This window comes from Clinocottus analis, unplaced genomic scaffold, assembly GCF_023055335.1.
Source record: "Clinocottus analis isolate CAN_PGR_092001 unplaced genomic scaffold, fCliAna1.0.p SCAF_16, whole genome shotgun sequence".
Classification (NCBI taxonomy): Eukaryota; Metazoa; Chordata; class Actinopteri; order Perciformes; family Cottidae; genus Clinocottus; species Clinocottus analis.
Window position 1 is genome coordinate 15,859,450 of NW_027175887.1, and position 15,000 is coordinate 15,874,449.

The window sequence follows — 15,000 nt, forward strand, 5'->3', positions numbered from 1 at the left end:
TTCTGAATCTGCATTTTTTTTTTTTGGCGTTTAAAAAAAAAAAAAAAACAACGTTCCCAGCGTGACTGACAGCTGCGCTGACCAGTGGTGTTGTGCGTCGGAGCGGATAAGCCCCGCCCCCTGTGGCCCACAACCCTGGGCTGTATGAAATGCCGGTCACTAGGTCCCCGCTCCCCATTGGCCGGCCGGCTCTGAAGGCCCTGCCATCTAATTGGCCGCCTCTGGGGATGTTGCTCCGTGTTCAGTGGAGCAATGAAAGAAAAAAAAAGAAGAAGAAGCACAGGCTGAGTCCATTTTCCCTTTTTTTCCTCTCTCTCTCTCCTCTTGTTGTTGTTGTCAGAGTTTTCTCTCTCCGTCCATCTTTACTCCGTGTTCGCTGTGAGAGAAAGAACAGAAAGAGCCCCTCCCCTCTCTCTCTCTCTCTCTCTCTCTCTCTCTCTCTCTCTCTCTCTCTCTCTCTCTCTATCCGTGGCTGCATCCTCCTTTGCCATTTTCCCATCATGGCCGTGCTTTAAAAATATAAATATATACATGCATATTTATCATGTATGTGCTGTAAACACTGTGGCACCTGCTCTAATTATAACAGCTCACATTTCTCCTCATCTCCTTACACATTTATGATGAAAAGCAGACTTTTTTTGTGCAACATTCTTCTTCTTCTCAGTTCTTTCAGTGCGATCTCATGTCTGACTCCATCAGGTGCAAAATCAAAACCATTTTTTACATGATTCTCGGTATAAAACAAGCCGGCTGGAGCCGTAAAAGACAACATTCCCACTAAGCTGTTTTACTTGTCGAATGGAGATGAATATTCTCGTTTACACTTAGCCGCGCACGCTCCGATTAACGCAGCCAGCGGTCGACTTCTTCAGCCTCCATCTTTTATCCCTCTTTCTCTGCTTCTACCACATCCTCGCAAAGGTTCGGCGTTGTCATATTTGCACGTATCCCCGCAAAAAAAGCAGATCTCAGCGTAAATGTGTTTCTGCTTCCCAGCAGCGATGTGGTTTTTTTTTATTTTTGTCTCTGCAAACGGTCGTAAACAGACCGGAGGTGTTGCAAACTGTCGTAAAAAACACTCAACGGAGACGACATGACCACACGTAGCGCCGAAGTAGTAGCTTTTCCTCACGCTAACCATGAACCCTAATCCTATTTATTGTGTTAGTTGTGTTTACAGGTTGTACATGTGGATTTTATGTTATTGTAGCCCTGATTTTTATGTTTAATTTGATACTTAACATGTTTTATTTTAGTTTTTTGAGATTGATTTGTAAATTGTGACTTTATATAAAAGGCTCCCCTTGATCAGGGTCAGCAGGTTAAACATATTCAAACACACTCTGCTGTACACAGCATCCATATGGTGACTAGTGTGCATGAAAACATGTCGTCGTTGAGATATTTATACGGTATAGTGTCAGTTTAATGCTCTTTCTCTGCAGCAGGATCAAGGTCGGCACCTCGTGTGGACTCGCCATAAAACAACGTTGTGCGTTGTGTCTCGTGGCTTTTACGCGACCAGTAATATATGTTCAGGGCTTTTTTTTATGCTGGATCTGGTCCGTGCGGCCTTTGTCGAGGTTGAAAGGAGCGACAACGTCGGCCATCTTGTTTTGGCCCGTGGAGCCTCCGAGATGTTGGTTCATACATTTGGACACAACTCATCCTGTTTCGGCACACAGCGATCGGCTGAAGCCTTAATTTGAGGTCTAAAAGCTGAAATATGACGCTTTTTAGCAGTGTCGCCTTTGTAAATACATGAAAAATATATATTTACATCCAAATTAATCACATGAAACCCGCCGAAACGAACAAGATTGACCGATTCTCAGCGAAAAACACAGAATAATTGATCTTTTCGAGTCCAGCAGAGTTCATATAAATCTTAGCAGATACGAAGGATCTTAATAGGTTGGACTGATTAATGCATGTTTAAAAAAAATGCACCGTCATCATCATCAAACTCACGTAGGAGGTATTCGGCAGCATCTGCTTCGTAGTCCGCGTCCTCTGGGAAGTGATCAATCTTCTTGCACACGCCTCTGAACGATCCTGCAGAGGAGAAACACACAAACGGGTTCAGTTCAGGTCTTTATCGCTCAACATGAGGTAATACGATTTGTTGATTTGAAATATCAGAAACCAAGCAGAAAAGGGGAAGTCAAGTCAATTTATAGCAGATTGTACTATTTCCTGACTTAAACTAGCCGTCAATGAGACGCTAGAGGGGACAAAACCAGTGATGTCATCACTTTGTAAGAGCTGCATCTGTAAACAAGGTGTTGACTGTCAGTGAATCAGAGAGAGCATCAGTTAAAGGCCTAAAATGTCAATTTTCTGACGGCAGCAGCCACTAGCAGGGTTGCCCTTGACCAAATAGATACCGCGGCTGGTTAATAACTCTCTTGTGTCGCCCGATTGAGCCGATTTTAGTCGACAGACGGCGTGAAAAAAAGGACAAATCGACTAAAAACATCTCAGTCGACTGAGAACAGGACGAGCGGTCGTCTCTCTGCCGCTGTGTTTAGTTATCTCCTCAGCAAACACGTTGGTGTGTGGTTTGAGTCAGCAGCCGCTTGAATTAATCAGTCATTCTGTTTCTGATTAAACGATTAATCATTTATTCAGTCGTGAAAACGTCCAATGCAACGGCGATAAGAAAAAACACGAGCGCGTGATTGCTTTCTGTCGATCAATATCACTCATCTTTGTGCGGGGATTTTTTACTGCATCCGATCTCATCTTCAGGAAAAGTGAACATGCGCTGTGCACGGACGTGCATATACATCAAAAGCACAAGGAGAGAGAGAGAGAGAGAGAGAGAGAGAAGAGAGAGAGAGAGAGAGAGAGAGAGAGAGAGAGAGAAAGAGAGAGAGAGAGAGAGAGAGAGAGAGAGAGAGAGAGAGAGAGAGAGAAAGAGAGAGAGAGGACAGATGCAGCAGGACGGAGCTGCAGCCTTCAGGGTATATGAGGGAAAACACCAATGAAAAGCCTTATCACACACACACACACACATGCACACACACGCACACACACGCGCACACACACGCGCACACACAATCACCTCTCTGAATACAAAAGCACACACAGCCACTAAAATACAGACGTCACGTGTACACACACATCAACCGAGCTCATTATACTGATACATGAACACTATCAATCATGCATGTAAGTAAAAGCCTTCTTGTTTATATCAGTGTGTGTGTGTGAGTGTGTGTGTGTGTGTGTGAGAGAGAGTGTGTGTGTGTGTGTGTGTGTTTGTGTTGTATTGACTAGGATGCAGTCTCCTACGAGCGTGTCGGGCAAAGAGTGACTCATCCTCCTTTGTAACAGTCCTGCACACACACACACACACACACACACACACACACACATACACTCGTCCATCCGTGTGTGTGTGTGTGTGTGTGTGTGTGTGTGTGTGTGTGTGTGTGTGTGTGTGTGTACACTGCATGTAGCTTCGTTCCCACCCATCATTCAATCCCATTCACACATGGTCAACACCACAGGGGGATGTGAAAGAGAGAGAGAGAGAGAGAGAGAGAGAGAGAGAGAGAGAGAGAGAGAGAGAGAGAGAGACCGGGGGAGAAGAGAGAGAGGAGGAGGAGGGCTGAAGTGGGATGAAGGGGAAGAGGAGAGAGAAAGCGAGATGAAGGAGGATGAAGAGGAGAGGAAGCTCCGGCTGAAAGAGGTTCCTCGCAGAGGAACGGCAGGAGGACGGAGGCTGGCGACGCAACGACGGACGACTCAAACCGCTAATTGCTGATTTGCATATGAAGAGCTTCTTTTCCAGCACACACACTCAGAAAATCATTCACAAATTGATTCATCCCGCTCGCGCAGTCGGAGATAGCGAGCAACCTCCGACCGACACGCCGATGAACAAGAAAAGGCGTTTATAGCGATTTCATGAAGTCATAAAAAGTGTAAAGAAAAAGAAAAAACTACTTGCACATGAATCAAAGTCTGTTTTGACACGTTGAGTTTAACACCGTGTTTCCTCACTTAACCGTTGAATACATTCATTTATACATTTCACACCGTCTTGGTAGAAAAAGAGACTTTTATTTATGACTGTACACGATATTAAAAAAGAGGCGATGGCTCATTAATTCTCCGTCCAGTGTGAGCAACATTGAGTCTTTCTTGTTCCCTTAGAGCTGCAATGATGGACAGAAAAGGATTTTTTAAATTTGATTAATAAAGTTTTTCACAATTGAATAGTGAGTTAATCAAGAATACAATAAACGGTTAATCCATAAGCAAGCATAGAGGATGAGGAGGCAGGAACAGAGAGAGAGACGGCTGCTTTTATTTCTCTCTTAGTGGCCGAGAATCAAAATCACACCTGAACAAACACACTTAAACACACACACACACACACACACACACACACACACACACACACACACACACACACACAGCAGAAAATGAGGAATGACTGGACACATCTGGTCGCATAAGCTCCCAGATTTTTTTACAAAAGTCGGTCAGTGGTGCAATTTTTGTGCGTCTGGTGTACAGATAAGAAATTAAAAATAAATAAAACAAGGACACAAACACAAAGTCAATGCCAGACAAAATTGCAATATTAATGTACAGATTTAATAAAGAAAATCCTGTATTTACAGCAATGTACTTCATGTCCCGATCATTTTCATATCTGTAAATGAATAAACACACAAAAACGCACAAAAACTGTAAGAAGGTTTTTTTTCTGTTCTGGGCTTCTGTAAAAAAAACATGGCCGCCGTGTCCCTACGCAGAGATAACGTCTCCTCCAAAAGGTAATAAATACACAATCATTAGCGTGTTCTGGTGATTCTACACATGAGGGAACATACTTAACAATATGTTGTGTTTCTGCTGACTTCACCCCCTACATGCTCCACAGTGTTCCTTCAGGTTAAGGCCGTCAGGAGCGTCATGTATGTGCAGCTGTTAGAAGCTTCTGCTTCAACATGCCTGCACTTGTTGTTCCTGCATGACATGAACGCACACGCTGGGCTTCATTCTGACTGAATCTGCACAAACAGTCCCGCTGCCATGAATATTCACCGGAGTCCAGTGTGTGTGTGTGTGTGTGTGTGTGTGTGTGTGTGTGTGTGTGTGTGTGTGTGTGTGTGTGTGTGTGTGTGTGTGTGTTGATCCGTATTTTCTTATATAAACTTCGCCGCCTTAACATGAAAGTATGTACATGCGACTGTGTGCCTTTTAAAGACGTATGTCTTCAATCCTCCCACGGCAAATTTAAGTCCCAGCATGCCCCATTCAGACTATATTTTGTTATAAAATACTTTTTTCTTTCATTTTTTGACTTAAACTCCTTCCTAACAGGACAAGACTTTGTTTTATTGTGATTTTTGTTGCAGATTCTGATTCTTTAGGTCCTAATCTTTCCAAAAAGGTGTCTTATTGACGCTCTAGGAGGCTTTTTTGGGGGAATCTGGCTCACATCATGCTGGATGTTCATAGTGTTTTATTTGCAGATACACATTTTTTTTCCCCCAAGACTTTGTTGAACAAATACATACAATAAACACAAGTATTGGAATCAATTTGGGGTTCCTTCAACGACACAAAAGGAGGTCTGGAGACAAAAATTGGAGTTGCCAATTTCAAGGAGTTCAGGATTTATTGGGGTCATGCACCGTTTGTGCATTATGATGCAGAATCATGCCTAAAAAAATGATTTAAATCCCAGATGCAATGGATTGTCCAGCTTTGACTGAGCTCTGCGCCTGACAGAAGCCGATCAATGGAGATAAATTTCAAGAAAAAGGACCAATAAAAGCTCCAAGAAGCAGAATATCAATCTGGACCAACAGAACAGATGCAGGAACCGCTGTCAGTGTCTTCAAATACATTGTCACCATCCAACCAAGCATGCGTGTGTGTGTCTGTGTGTGTCTGTGTGTGTCTGTGTGTGTGTGTGTAGGTGGATGCACTTGCGTCATACATTTCTCAGCCCGCGATGACGTTGTGTCGAGCTACTTCCGAATGCTGTATCAGTGAGTGAGTCAGTCGCTGTCGCACAGACTTGTGTCAAGTGTCATAACCAGCCTATGATCTCATCGAAAGCACCGCGCGCACACACACACACACACACACACACACACACACACACACACGGACACACACGCACCCACACAGGGCCAAACAATGCATCGTAGATGAGCAACAGTTAGACAATAAACAGGCTTGAAAAGAAGGGAAATGTGTGTTTTATTCATCACTAAATTAAACTAGATTAGAGTACATCTCTCTATTTATCATTTCTTTTAATGCGTAGCTTTGTCTCACCTTTAACCTTCTTCCTTTGACCTCTGCCTACTCAACACCATCATTTCCCTTTGTAACAAATGCTAATTCACATTATGGTCATGCCGTAAAAAAACCTCCACTTCAATCACATTAGCACGGGAACAAAGATGGAGCCAGACCACCTCCGACCTGTCAGCCAGAGTAAAACAACTACTTCAGGTCTTTGGTTCAATGCACGCCAACATCCATCAAACAGACCCACAATACACAAACTCTACAATCTGCATCACATGCAGCAAATATACCATCTCTATATGAGATCATATCTGAGCAGGAATCCGCCTCGTCATCGCCCTGCGGCGCTCCACGTCCATGTAAACACACCGCGTGACGGCGGACTGATGAGAGCCTGTTAATTAACAGCCCTTATTAAGATGCGGCGGCGGCGGCGGGTATCGACACGTCGTTCACCGCGGCAGAGGTTACTGCGTTAAAGCCTCCAGACTTCGCCGCCTCCCTCGAGCTGAAGGACAAACAGCGGCTGCGGCGCCGTCAGAGGTGCACGGCAACCTTTTAGGGGAATTATATCAGCGGCCGCCCTGGATGTAGTCAGTCCCAATATTATTTTTAGCCTGATCAGATGTTAATATAATGTTTTATTAAGCGGTTCGTGTGGGCTTTAACCCGGTGAAAACTGTGGAACCAATTTTAGCTCTAGACCTCTTTTTTTTCCTGTGTTTGAGTCGTCGTAGGAAGCCCAAATTGATTCCAATACTTGTGTTTATTGTATGTATTTCTTCAGCAAAGTCTTGGGAAAAAAATGTATATCTGCAAAAAAATCCCTTTTAAAAGATATTTTGATCATAACTATGAACATCCAGCATGATATGAGCCAGAGTCCCCAAAAAAGCCTCCTGGAGCGTCAATAAGACACCTTTTTGGAAAGATTAGGACCTAAAGAATCAGAATCTGCAGCAAAAATCACAATAAAACAAAGTCTTGTCCTGTTAGGAAGGAGTTTCAGTCAGAAAACTGTGTCGTTCGGTACAAAAATGGAAAAATATTACATATTTTATGCCAAAAGATTGTCTAAATGGGGCATGCTGGGACTTAAAATGGGCGCGGGAGGATTTTCGTGAACAGTTTCCAAAAGGTTAAAGGTTTGAATCTCTTCTGTTTTGTATAAATAGTGAAATAAGTCACCACAGCGATTCATAACACACAGTTTAATAATATGCAGACGATCTCATCCTCTTTCAAGCTTCAGGTAAACTTACAGACCGATGCCTCTCAGACGGATCTCTTCTCATATCGCTCCCTGTGCATTTAAACCTGCAACATGGACGCTAACGTCTCTAATAAGCTAATTAAAAAGACTCCAACAAGACGAACCATTGGGATCTGCTCCTACGATCCGGAGTTGGCAGAATGAACGACGTCAAGATGAAACATTGGGAGGAAGAAGAAAAAGAACGTCTTTGGGGGAAGAAGTTGGACTTTGATTTGACGACGGCGGCGCGGAGGGAAACAGCTTGGAGATTATTTTTCTAATAAACCCCACAAGAGGTCCGGGGCTCAGTGGGACACATTTCTGGGGACTTGCCTAATTCCTATCAACACTTCTTCTTCGTTGGTGACGCGCACACACATCAGTGTTCCAAATATATTAAATATAACCGTTTCCAGAGCCGGGTGTCATTTAAAATGTTCAAAATTTGCTTGTTAACGACACCAGTCATAGATGCAGCGCTGCACCGGCACCGTCCCCGTGGGTTTGCGTCTCCAAAAGACCGACAACACACATGGTGGTATAGTCAGGGGTCAGGTTGGGGCTCTTTCTAAACCCACCATTGTGTGTGTGTGTGTGTGTGTGTGTGTGTGTGTGCTGAATGTGACAAAGTTGCTTTTTAAAAATATATTTTTCAGTCTAATTAACAGCAACATAATGAGCACACACCCCTCCCCCCCTACACACACACCCAGACACACACTGGGAGCATCTATCAGGAGACATTTGCCTCACAAAGGTCAACGTGGCCCGAGGGCAGCTGCGACCACAGTAGCGCAGCAAGGCATTATGGGACGCGGAGCCAAAACGGGAGGGGGGGGGGGGGGTGTGGGAGTCCGGTATGCGCAGGATTGTCCGCCCGCGTGCGTCTCGGTGACTCATGTGGTTCATAATTCCTCCTACTGGGTCCAGTGTACCGCTGCTGTCGCCTCCGTCGACACGCATGCACATCTGCACACGTGCACATCTGCGCACGTGCACACATGCACGTGCACGCTCCCTCTCACGCGCTGTCGTTGGAGCGTTTCCAAACCTCGATGTCAAAGTGTATATTGCACTATATATAACTGTATCATATGTATATATATATATATATATATATATATATATATATATATATATATATATATATATATATATATAGACACACAGAAGCACGCACACACACCTTAATGTTATGTATGAAACAGTAGTAGAGCGAGTCCAGGAGACGAGAGGACGAGCAGAAACATTTCCATCCCACTGCCTCCTGACGACACACTTTTATTATTTAGCTACATCTCACTTCCTCGTTTTGCACCTCCATGATGCTCTCTCTCTCTCTCTCTCTCTCTCTCTCTCTCTCTCTCTCTCTCTCTCTCTCTCTCTCTCTCCTCTCTCTCTCTCTCTCTCTCTCTCTCCCTCTCTCCTTGTCTCCATCTCTAGCTTCCTCTGTGTGTCCTCCTTCCTTCACTGAAGACAACACAACTGCATTGTCTGAAGGTATATATGCTTCATGTCAGCTTTGGTATTATATAACACCAAATATATATATATATATATATATATATATATATATATATATATATATATATATATATATATATATATATATATATATATATACATATATATATATATATATATATATATATATATATATATATATATATATATATATAAAGAGAACGAGAGATATACATACATATTCAAGATATTTTTGTTTAGCTTTTCCCAGAAAACTGCGTACTGGGTACCACATGATATGAATATGCTGAAAGGTTATTATGGAATATTTTGCTATCACTATAAAAGTGACATAATTGTGTTGTGTGTCTGTGTGTTTGTGTAGTTCTGCTTCCAACGCAGCATGAATACCAAACACCACAAACAGCCTCAAATCAAGGTTAAAAAAGAGACAAACACAAACAACACGGTGTGTCCAGATGCCCCGACGATTGTGACGAGCCATGAGGCACACACACACACACACACACACACACACACACACACACACACACACACACACACACACACACACACGGTTACAGGTCAAACACTGAAACACAATAAATTGCCATAAGACTCGGGTAAAAAACAGAAATCAACCCAAAGACCTCAGCTGTGAGATTCAGGCTCATAAAAACATAACTTATTATTTTACAGTCAGAAATCATCTGTTTTCAGTCAAATCTGAAATATTTGAACTTTTAATGTAGCTGAAGTACTTTGAGCTTTCTGTGTGAAGATCTTCAGCAGACGTTTCCACACCAGGAGCGACGCACACGAGCAAAGAGAGAAATGCATTTAAGACGTCGACAACAGAACAAGCTGTTTGTTCAAATGTTGTGTTCAGCTGATTCAGTTTCATGTGTAATAATATTATCAATACACGTTAATAATATATACTAATATAACCTTTAATACACTTTAACCCTAGAACACTCACGTTGGAGGATTTTGTTGTATTCATTGTGTTGCTTTTGTCTGAGTTGTGTGGGTCTTTGTGTAGCCTCATGCTGCTCACTGACTCTATAGAAGGTGGGTGTGTCTTATTGAAGGTAGGCGTGTCTTATTGAAGGTAGGCGTGTCTTATAGAAGGTGGGTGTGTCTTATGGAAGGTGGGTGTGTCTTATTGAAGGTGGGCGTGTCTTATGGAAGGTGGGTGTGTCTTATTGAAGGTAGGCGTGTCTTATTGAAGGTAGGCGTGTCTTATAGAAGGTGGGTGTGTCTTATGGAAGGTGGGTGTGTCTTATTGAAGGTGGGCGTGTCTTATGGAAGGTGGGTGTGTCTTATTGAAGGTGGGTGTGTCTTATGGAAGGTGGGCGTGTCTTATTGAAGGTGGGCGTGTCTTATTGAAGGTAGGCGTGTATTATTGAAGGTGGGCGTGTCTTATTGAAGGTAGGCGTGTCTTATTGAAGGTGGGCGTGTCTTATTGAAGGTAGGCGTGTCTTATTGAAGGTGGGCGTGTCTTATTGAAGGTAGGCGTGTCTTATTGAAGGTGGGCGTGTCTTATTGAAGGTAGGCGTGTCTTATGGAAGGTGGGCGTGTCTTATTGAAGGTAGGCGTGTCTTATGGAAGGTGGGCGTGTCTTATTGAAGGTAGGCGTGTCTTATGGAAGGTGGGCGTGTCTTATTGAAGGTAGGCGTGTCCTATTGAAGGTAGGCGTGTCTTATTGAAGGTGGGCGTGTCTTATGGAAGGCGGGTGTGTCTTATTGAAGGTAGGCGTGTCTTATTGAAGGTGGGCGTGTCTTATTGAAGGTAGGCGTGTCTTATTGAAGGTAGGCATGTCTTATTGAAGGTGGGCGTGTCTTATGGAAGGCGGGTGTGTCTTATTGAAGGTAGGCGTGTCTTATTGAAGGTGGGCGTGTCTTATTGAAGGTAGGCGTGTCTTATTGAAGGTGGGCGTGTCTTATGGAAGGTGGGCGTGTCTTATTGAAGGTAGGCGTGTCTTATTGAAGGTGGGCGTGTCTTATTGAAGGTAGGCGTGTCTTATTGAAGGTGGGCGTGTCTTATTGAAGGCGGGCGTGTCTTATTGAAGGTAGGCGTGTCCTATTGAAGGTGGGCGTGTCTTATTGAAGGTAGGCGTGTCTTATTGAAGGTGGGCGTGTCTTATGGAAGGCGGGTGTGTCTTATTGAAGGTAGGCGTGTCTTATTGAAGGTGGGCGTGTCTTATGGAAGGCGGGTGTGTCTTATTGAAGGCAGGCGTGTCTTATTGAAGGTGGGCGTGTCTTATTGAAGGTAGGCGTGTCTTATTGAAGGTGGGCGTGTCTTATCGAAGGTGGGCGTGTCTTATTGAAGGTGGGCGTGTCTTATCGAAGGTAGGTTTATATTTTTAATCATGTTTTATTGACGATTCCCTGATTTTTTACCCGATTTTTAGCCTTTTTTCAGGATCCTGTTTTTCACTTTATGAGAAGTTCGAGAGCGTCAAATAAAGAAAGAGTACTTGAACTTGCCTTGTATTGTTGTATTTTAATATATTATGATGAGGAGTACAGTATATTTGATCAGGTACATTATATCAGGTGAAATATACTCGATGTTAGTGATATAGTGTTTTCAGCGTTGGTGTTCTCGGGTTAATACTACTACGTTAATACTTCAAGGCCATGCTTTAAGCTCAATGCTCTTGCAAGTGCAGCTCTTGACCTGATGATGGCGCTAGACGGTTCATCAGACTAAACGTGTGCTCGTCATCCAACAGTTGTACAGACGTTCCACTTAAAGACCCAACAATTTGAACGTCACGGCGGCACGAGAGACATTTTTTAAAGAGCTCCCCAAAATCCTCAGAGGACATCGATTGTGAAACTATAAAACGACAAAACGTATCGATGTGTCGCCGCTGTTGAAGCCAGAAAGAAAGAGACCTTTCCCCCCGATGGTAGGAGACAACGTGGACGTGGAGCCGTGCTCAGGTTTTTCTCCTCTCCGGCGTTACAGTTGGTCTGAGTCAGTAAAGCTGAAACAAAAAGGTGCTTTCAGGCATCTCTGTTGTTGTTGTGTTGTTGTGTTGTTGTTGTGGTGAGGGGCCGGTCTCTCGCTCCCGGGGGAGCTGCCCCTCAGCAGAGGATGTGGGGCACGAACCGCTGCACACGTGAGTGTGTGTGTGTGTGTGTGTGTGGCCGGTCACAAGCCAAACACACACAGACACACACACACACACACACATCCGTGGATTTAAAGCATTTTGTCAACGAGAAAACGGAGGAGAAGAGGAGGAGGAGGGAGGGAGCGAGGGAGAGGAAAGGAAGTTGAAAAGCAGAGCAAATTGGACTGCTTGTTTCCTCAGAGCGCCTCTGACAGCTCAGTGTGGGGGACTGTGCCTCTCTCTCTCTCTCTCTCTCTCTCTCTCTCTCTCTGTCTCTACCTCTCTCGCTCTCTCTGATTACCTCTTTCGAGGCGAAGGAGAGAGAAGGAAAAGGGGAGCGAGAGCGAAAGAGAGGAAGAGGAAGAGGCTAGTTTCCACGGTGATGGCTGATGAAAGAGAACGGGACAGGTTCTGCTTGGTTGCACACCTCTCCTCTTCTCTCTCTCTCTCTCTCTCTCCTCCTCCTCCCCCCTTTTTTCACTCTGTTCTTCCTCAAACGCCCATGTTCAATTTTTCTCTCTCTGCCTCCACAACATTTCTCTGCTCCGGTTTCAAACCGTCTCATCGTCCCTCCGTTCCTCTTCCTCCTTTTCTCTCTCCTCTCATTACCAAAAAACATCCATTCATTCCCTTCCAATCCCTCTTTCCTCCTCCTTTATCTCAGCTCATTCATACACACACACACATGCGTGTTTCTCCAACATCTCACTCTCAAAACGACTCTCTCCGGGACAGAAATTGTCCGCAAGATTTTTTTGAACCCGGCTGCAGCAATTTGCTCCCGATGAGCAACTAAAAGAAAGAATTAAGGAAACCCGGCACCGATGGAGGACGAGCTCCAGTTGAGGGAAAAGGGTTCAATGAGGTTGAGGTTGCAGCTCTGAAAAGCTTTCTTCAACTCAACTCAGTTCATTTTGCATCGCCCAAAATCACAACCAGCACGCACACGACATCCTCTGTCCCGGGACCGCACATGGGATCAGGAGAAACTCCCCCAAAAAACAGAAAACAACCCTTTCCACAGGTAAAACCCTCCAGGATGCACAGAAGCGATAGATGCTATGTCAACGCAGCAGCGTCCAGCGAGGCATCGCGCTACTGAAAACCACTTCCATCTCTCAAACTGCCTCCACGTTCCCCATCGCTCGCGTCTCTCCCTCGCATCCCTGGTGGAAAAGGATGCGAGGAAGAGACGCGAGTGATGGGAAACTAAGAGACTTGGGATGCTCCCAATGTCTGCTGCAGTAGTAATATTTCCCTCAACAGCTGCACACAAAGGTGCAAAAAACAAATGGCGTCCACGTACATATTGTGCATCCATCTCCCTTTTATTTCCAAACTCTGCGTCTGCGGCCTTCATTCCTCCCTCCATCTCCCTTCTCTCCTTCCTCCTTCCTCCCTGGGTGATCGTTTTCTCCCCCCACCTCCGTTTAAAACCCGCTTCCTTCTCTCTATCACCTGGTGATCATTCAGATCCCCGGCGTGGTCAAACACTCCCTGGAGATTCACCTGAAACAGAGGCCACGCTCAGCTCATCCATCACTCGCTACCCCCCCTCCCTCCCTCCCTCTCTCTCTCTCTCTCTCTCTCTCTCTCTCTCTCTCTCTCTCTCTCCGGCTTCATTCATGCACATTCCGGTCTTTCTTCATTCATGCTCTGCCTCCTCTCCCTCCCCTCCTCATTTCCTTTTTCTCCTGCTCATTTATCACAGTGGGGAGTTAACACCTCGGCACACCTGCGCAGGCACGCGCTAAACACATTCGCCGCATGCCGGAAAAAAAAAAATCCCAACCGGACCACACGTGGAATAAAAAGGGCACGTTGAAGCGCTTATCACTGCATCACAGGGACCAGACCCCCGAAGACAACGCGGCAGAACCACAGGCGTGTTGCAGGTGCGTGGCCTCACGCACAGACACGGCTTTGCTGTCATATTTTCATCTCAGATCTTTTTTTTCACGTGACAATTGGCAGTAATGTGACATGGAATAAAAGATTGGAATAAAAAAGTCGCTAGCAGGTTCGGTGCACAGGAGTTCAGTCCAAAAAACAAACACAGGTGTCCAGAAATGCTGAAGCTGAGTCTAAATATACAGATGCGCTGGTCTGAAGCACACCTGGAAGGGGAACAGAGGGCTGGAAGGTGAGCTGTGTGTCTCTGAGACGGAAAGGGGAGGGGCATAATGATGGACAGGTACATGGCCGGGAAGGGAAACACAGGTGAGCATAGCAACAACAACAAAAAAAAGGAAATAACAAGTAAAAACTGGGCACAAGGAAAGCTGACGAGGTCCGGCTGACTCTCCAACGAACTGCATCCCCGTCCTGCGAACCAAACGCTGCTGTGTGAGCTCGACTTCTTCTTCTTTGGCCAAAGAAAACGATGCTTTGAAGCTTTTTCAGCCGGGGCCACAGGGTGTGAAAAGAGGGGCCCGTAAGTCATCGCAGTACACAAAAGATTCCCGATAACGCCACAAAAAATACTTCACATTTGAAAGGAAAGGAAAAAAGCCGCCTTGATATATATATATATATATATATATATATATATATATATATTTTCCCCGGTAAAATAGGACAATTCCTTCAGGCTTTTTCTTCCTCTTGTTCCATATTGTCAGTGAAAAAAAAGTGCTGCACGCTTCATGGTTCATATGCATGAGCGCTCTATACATTTACTGTAAGAACGCTGCATACATGATGTTCTCCGTCTCACTCTGCGATGGCGGGCCGACCGCGAGCCGCATGAACACGAGTCACAGACGTCCATTTCCTGTCACTTTATGAGGTGTTTATGAATTATGAAGCCCGGAATGAGCACGAGCGCAGAAGAAGATGGGCCGAAGGAGATGAGAGAGCTCGCCCA

At 44.8% G+C, this 15,000-nt stretch overlaps 1 protein-coding gene across 1 annotated transcript in view; it reads right to left on the bottom strand.

Annotated features, from left to right (window-relative positions):
- The window catches only part of cacng3b (calcium channel, voltage-dependent, gamma subunit 3b), a 24,109-nt gene that overhangs the window by 4,577 nt on the left and 4,532 nt on the right, over positions 1-15,000 (bottom strand). The window contains exon 2 of the mRNA XM_068579554.1: positions 1,975-2,058. Coding sequence (XP_068435655.1) covers positions 1,975-2,058 — 84 coding nt within the window. The remainder of the gene's footprint in view (positions 1-1,974; positions 2,059-15,000) is intronic.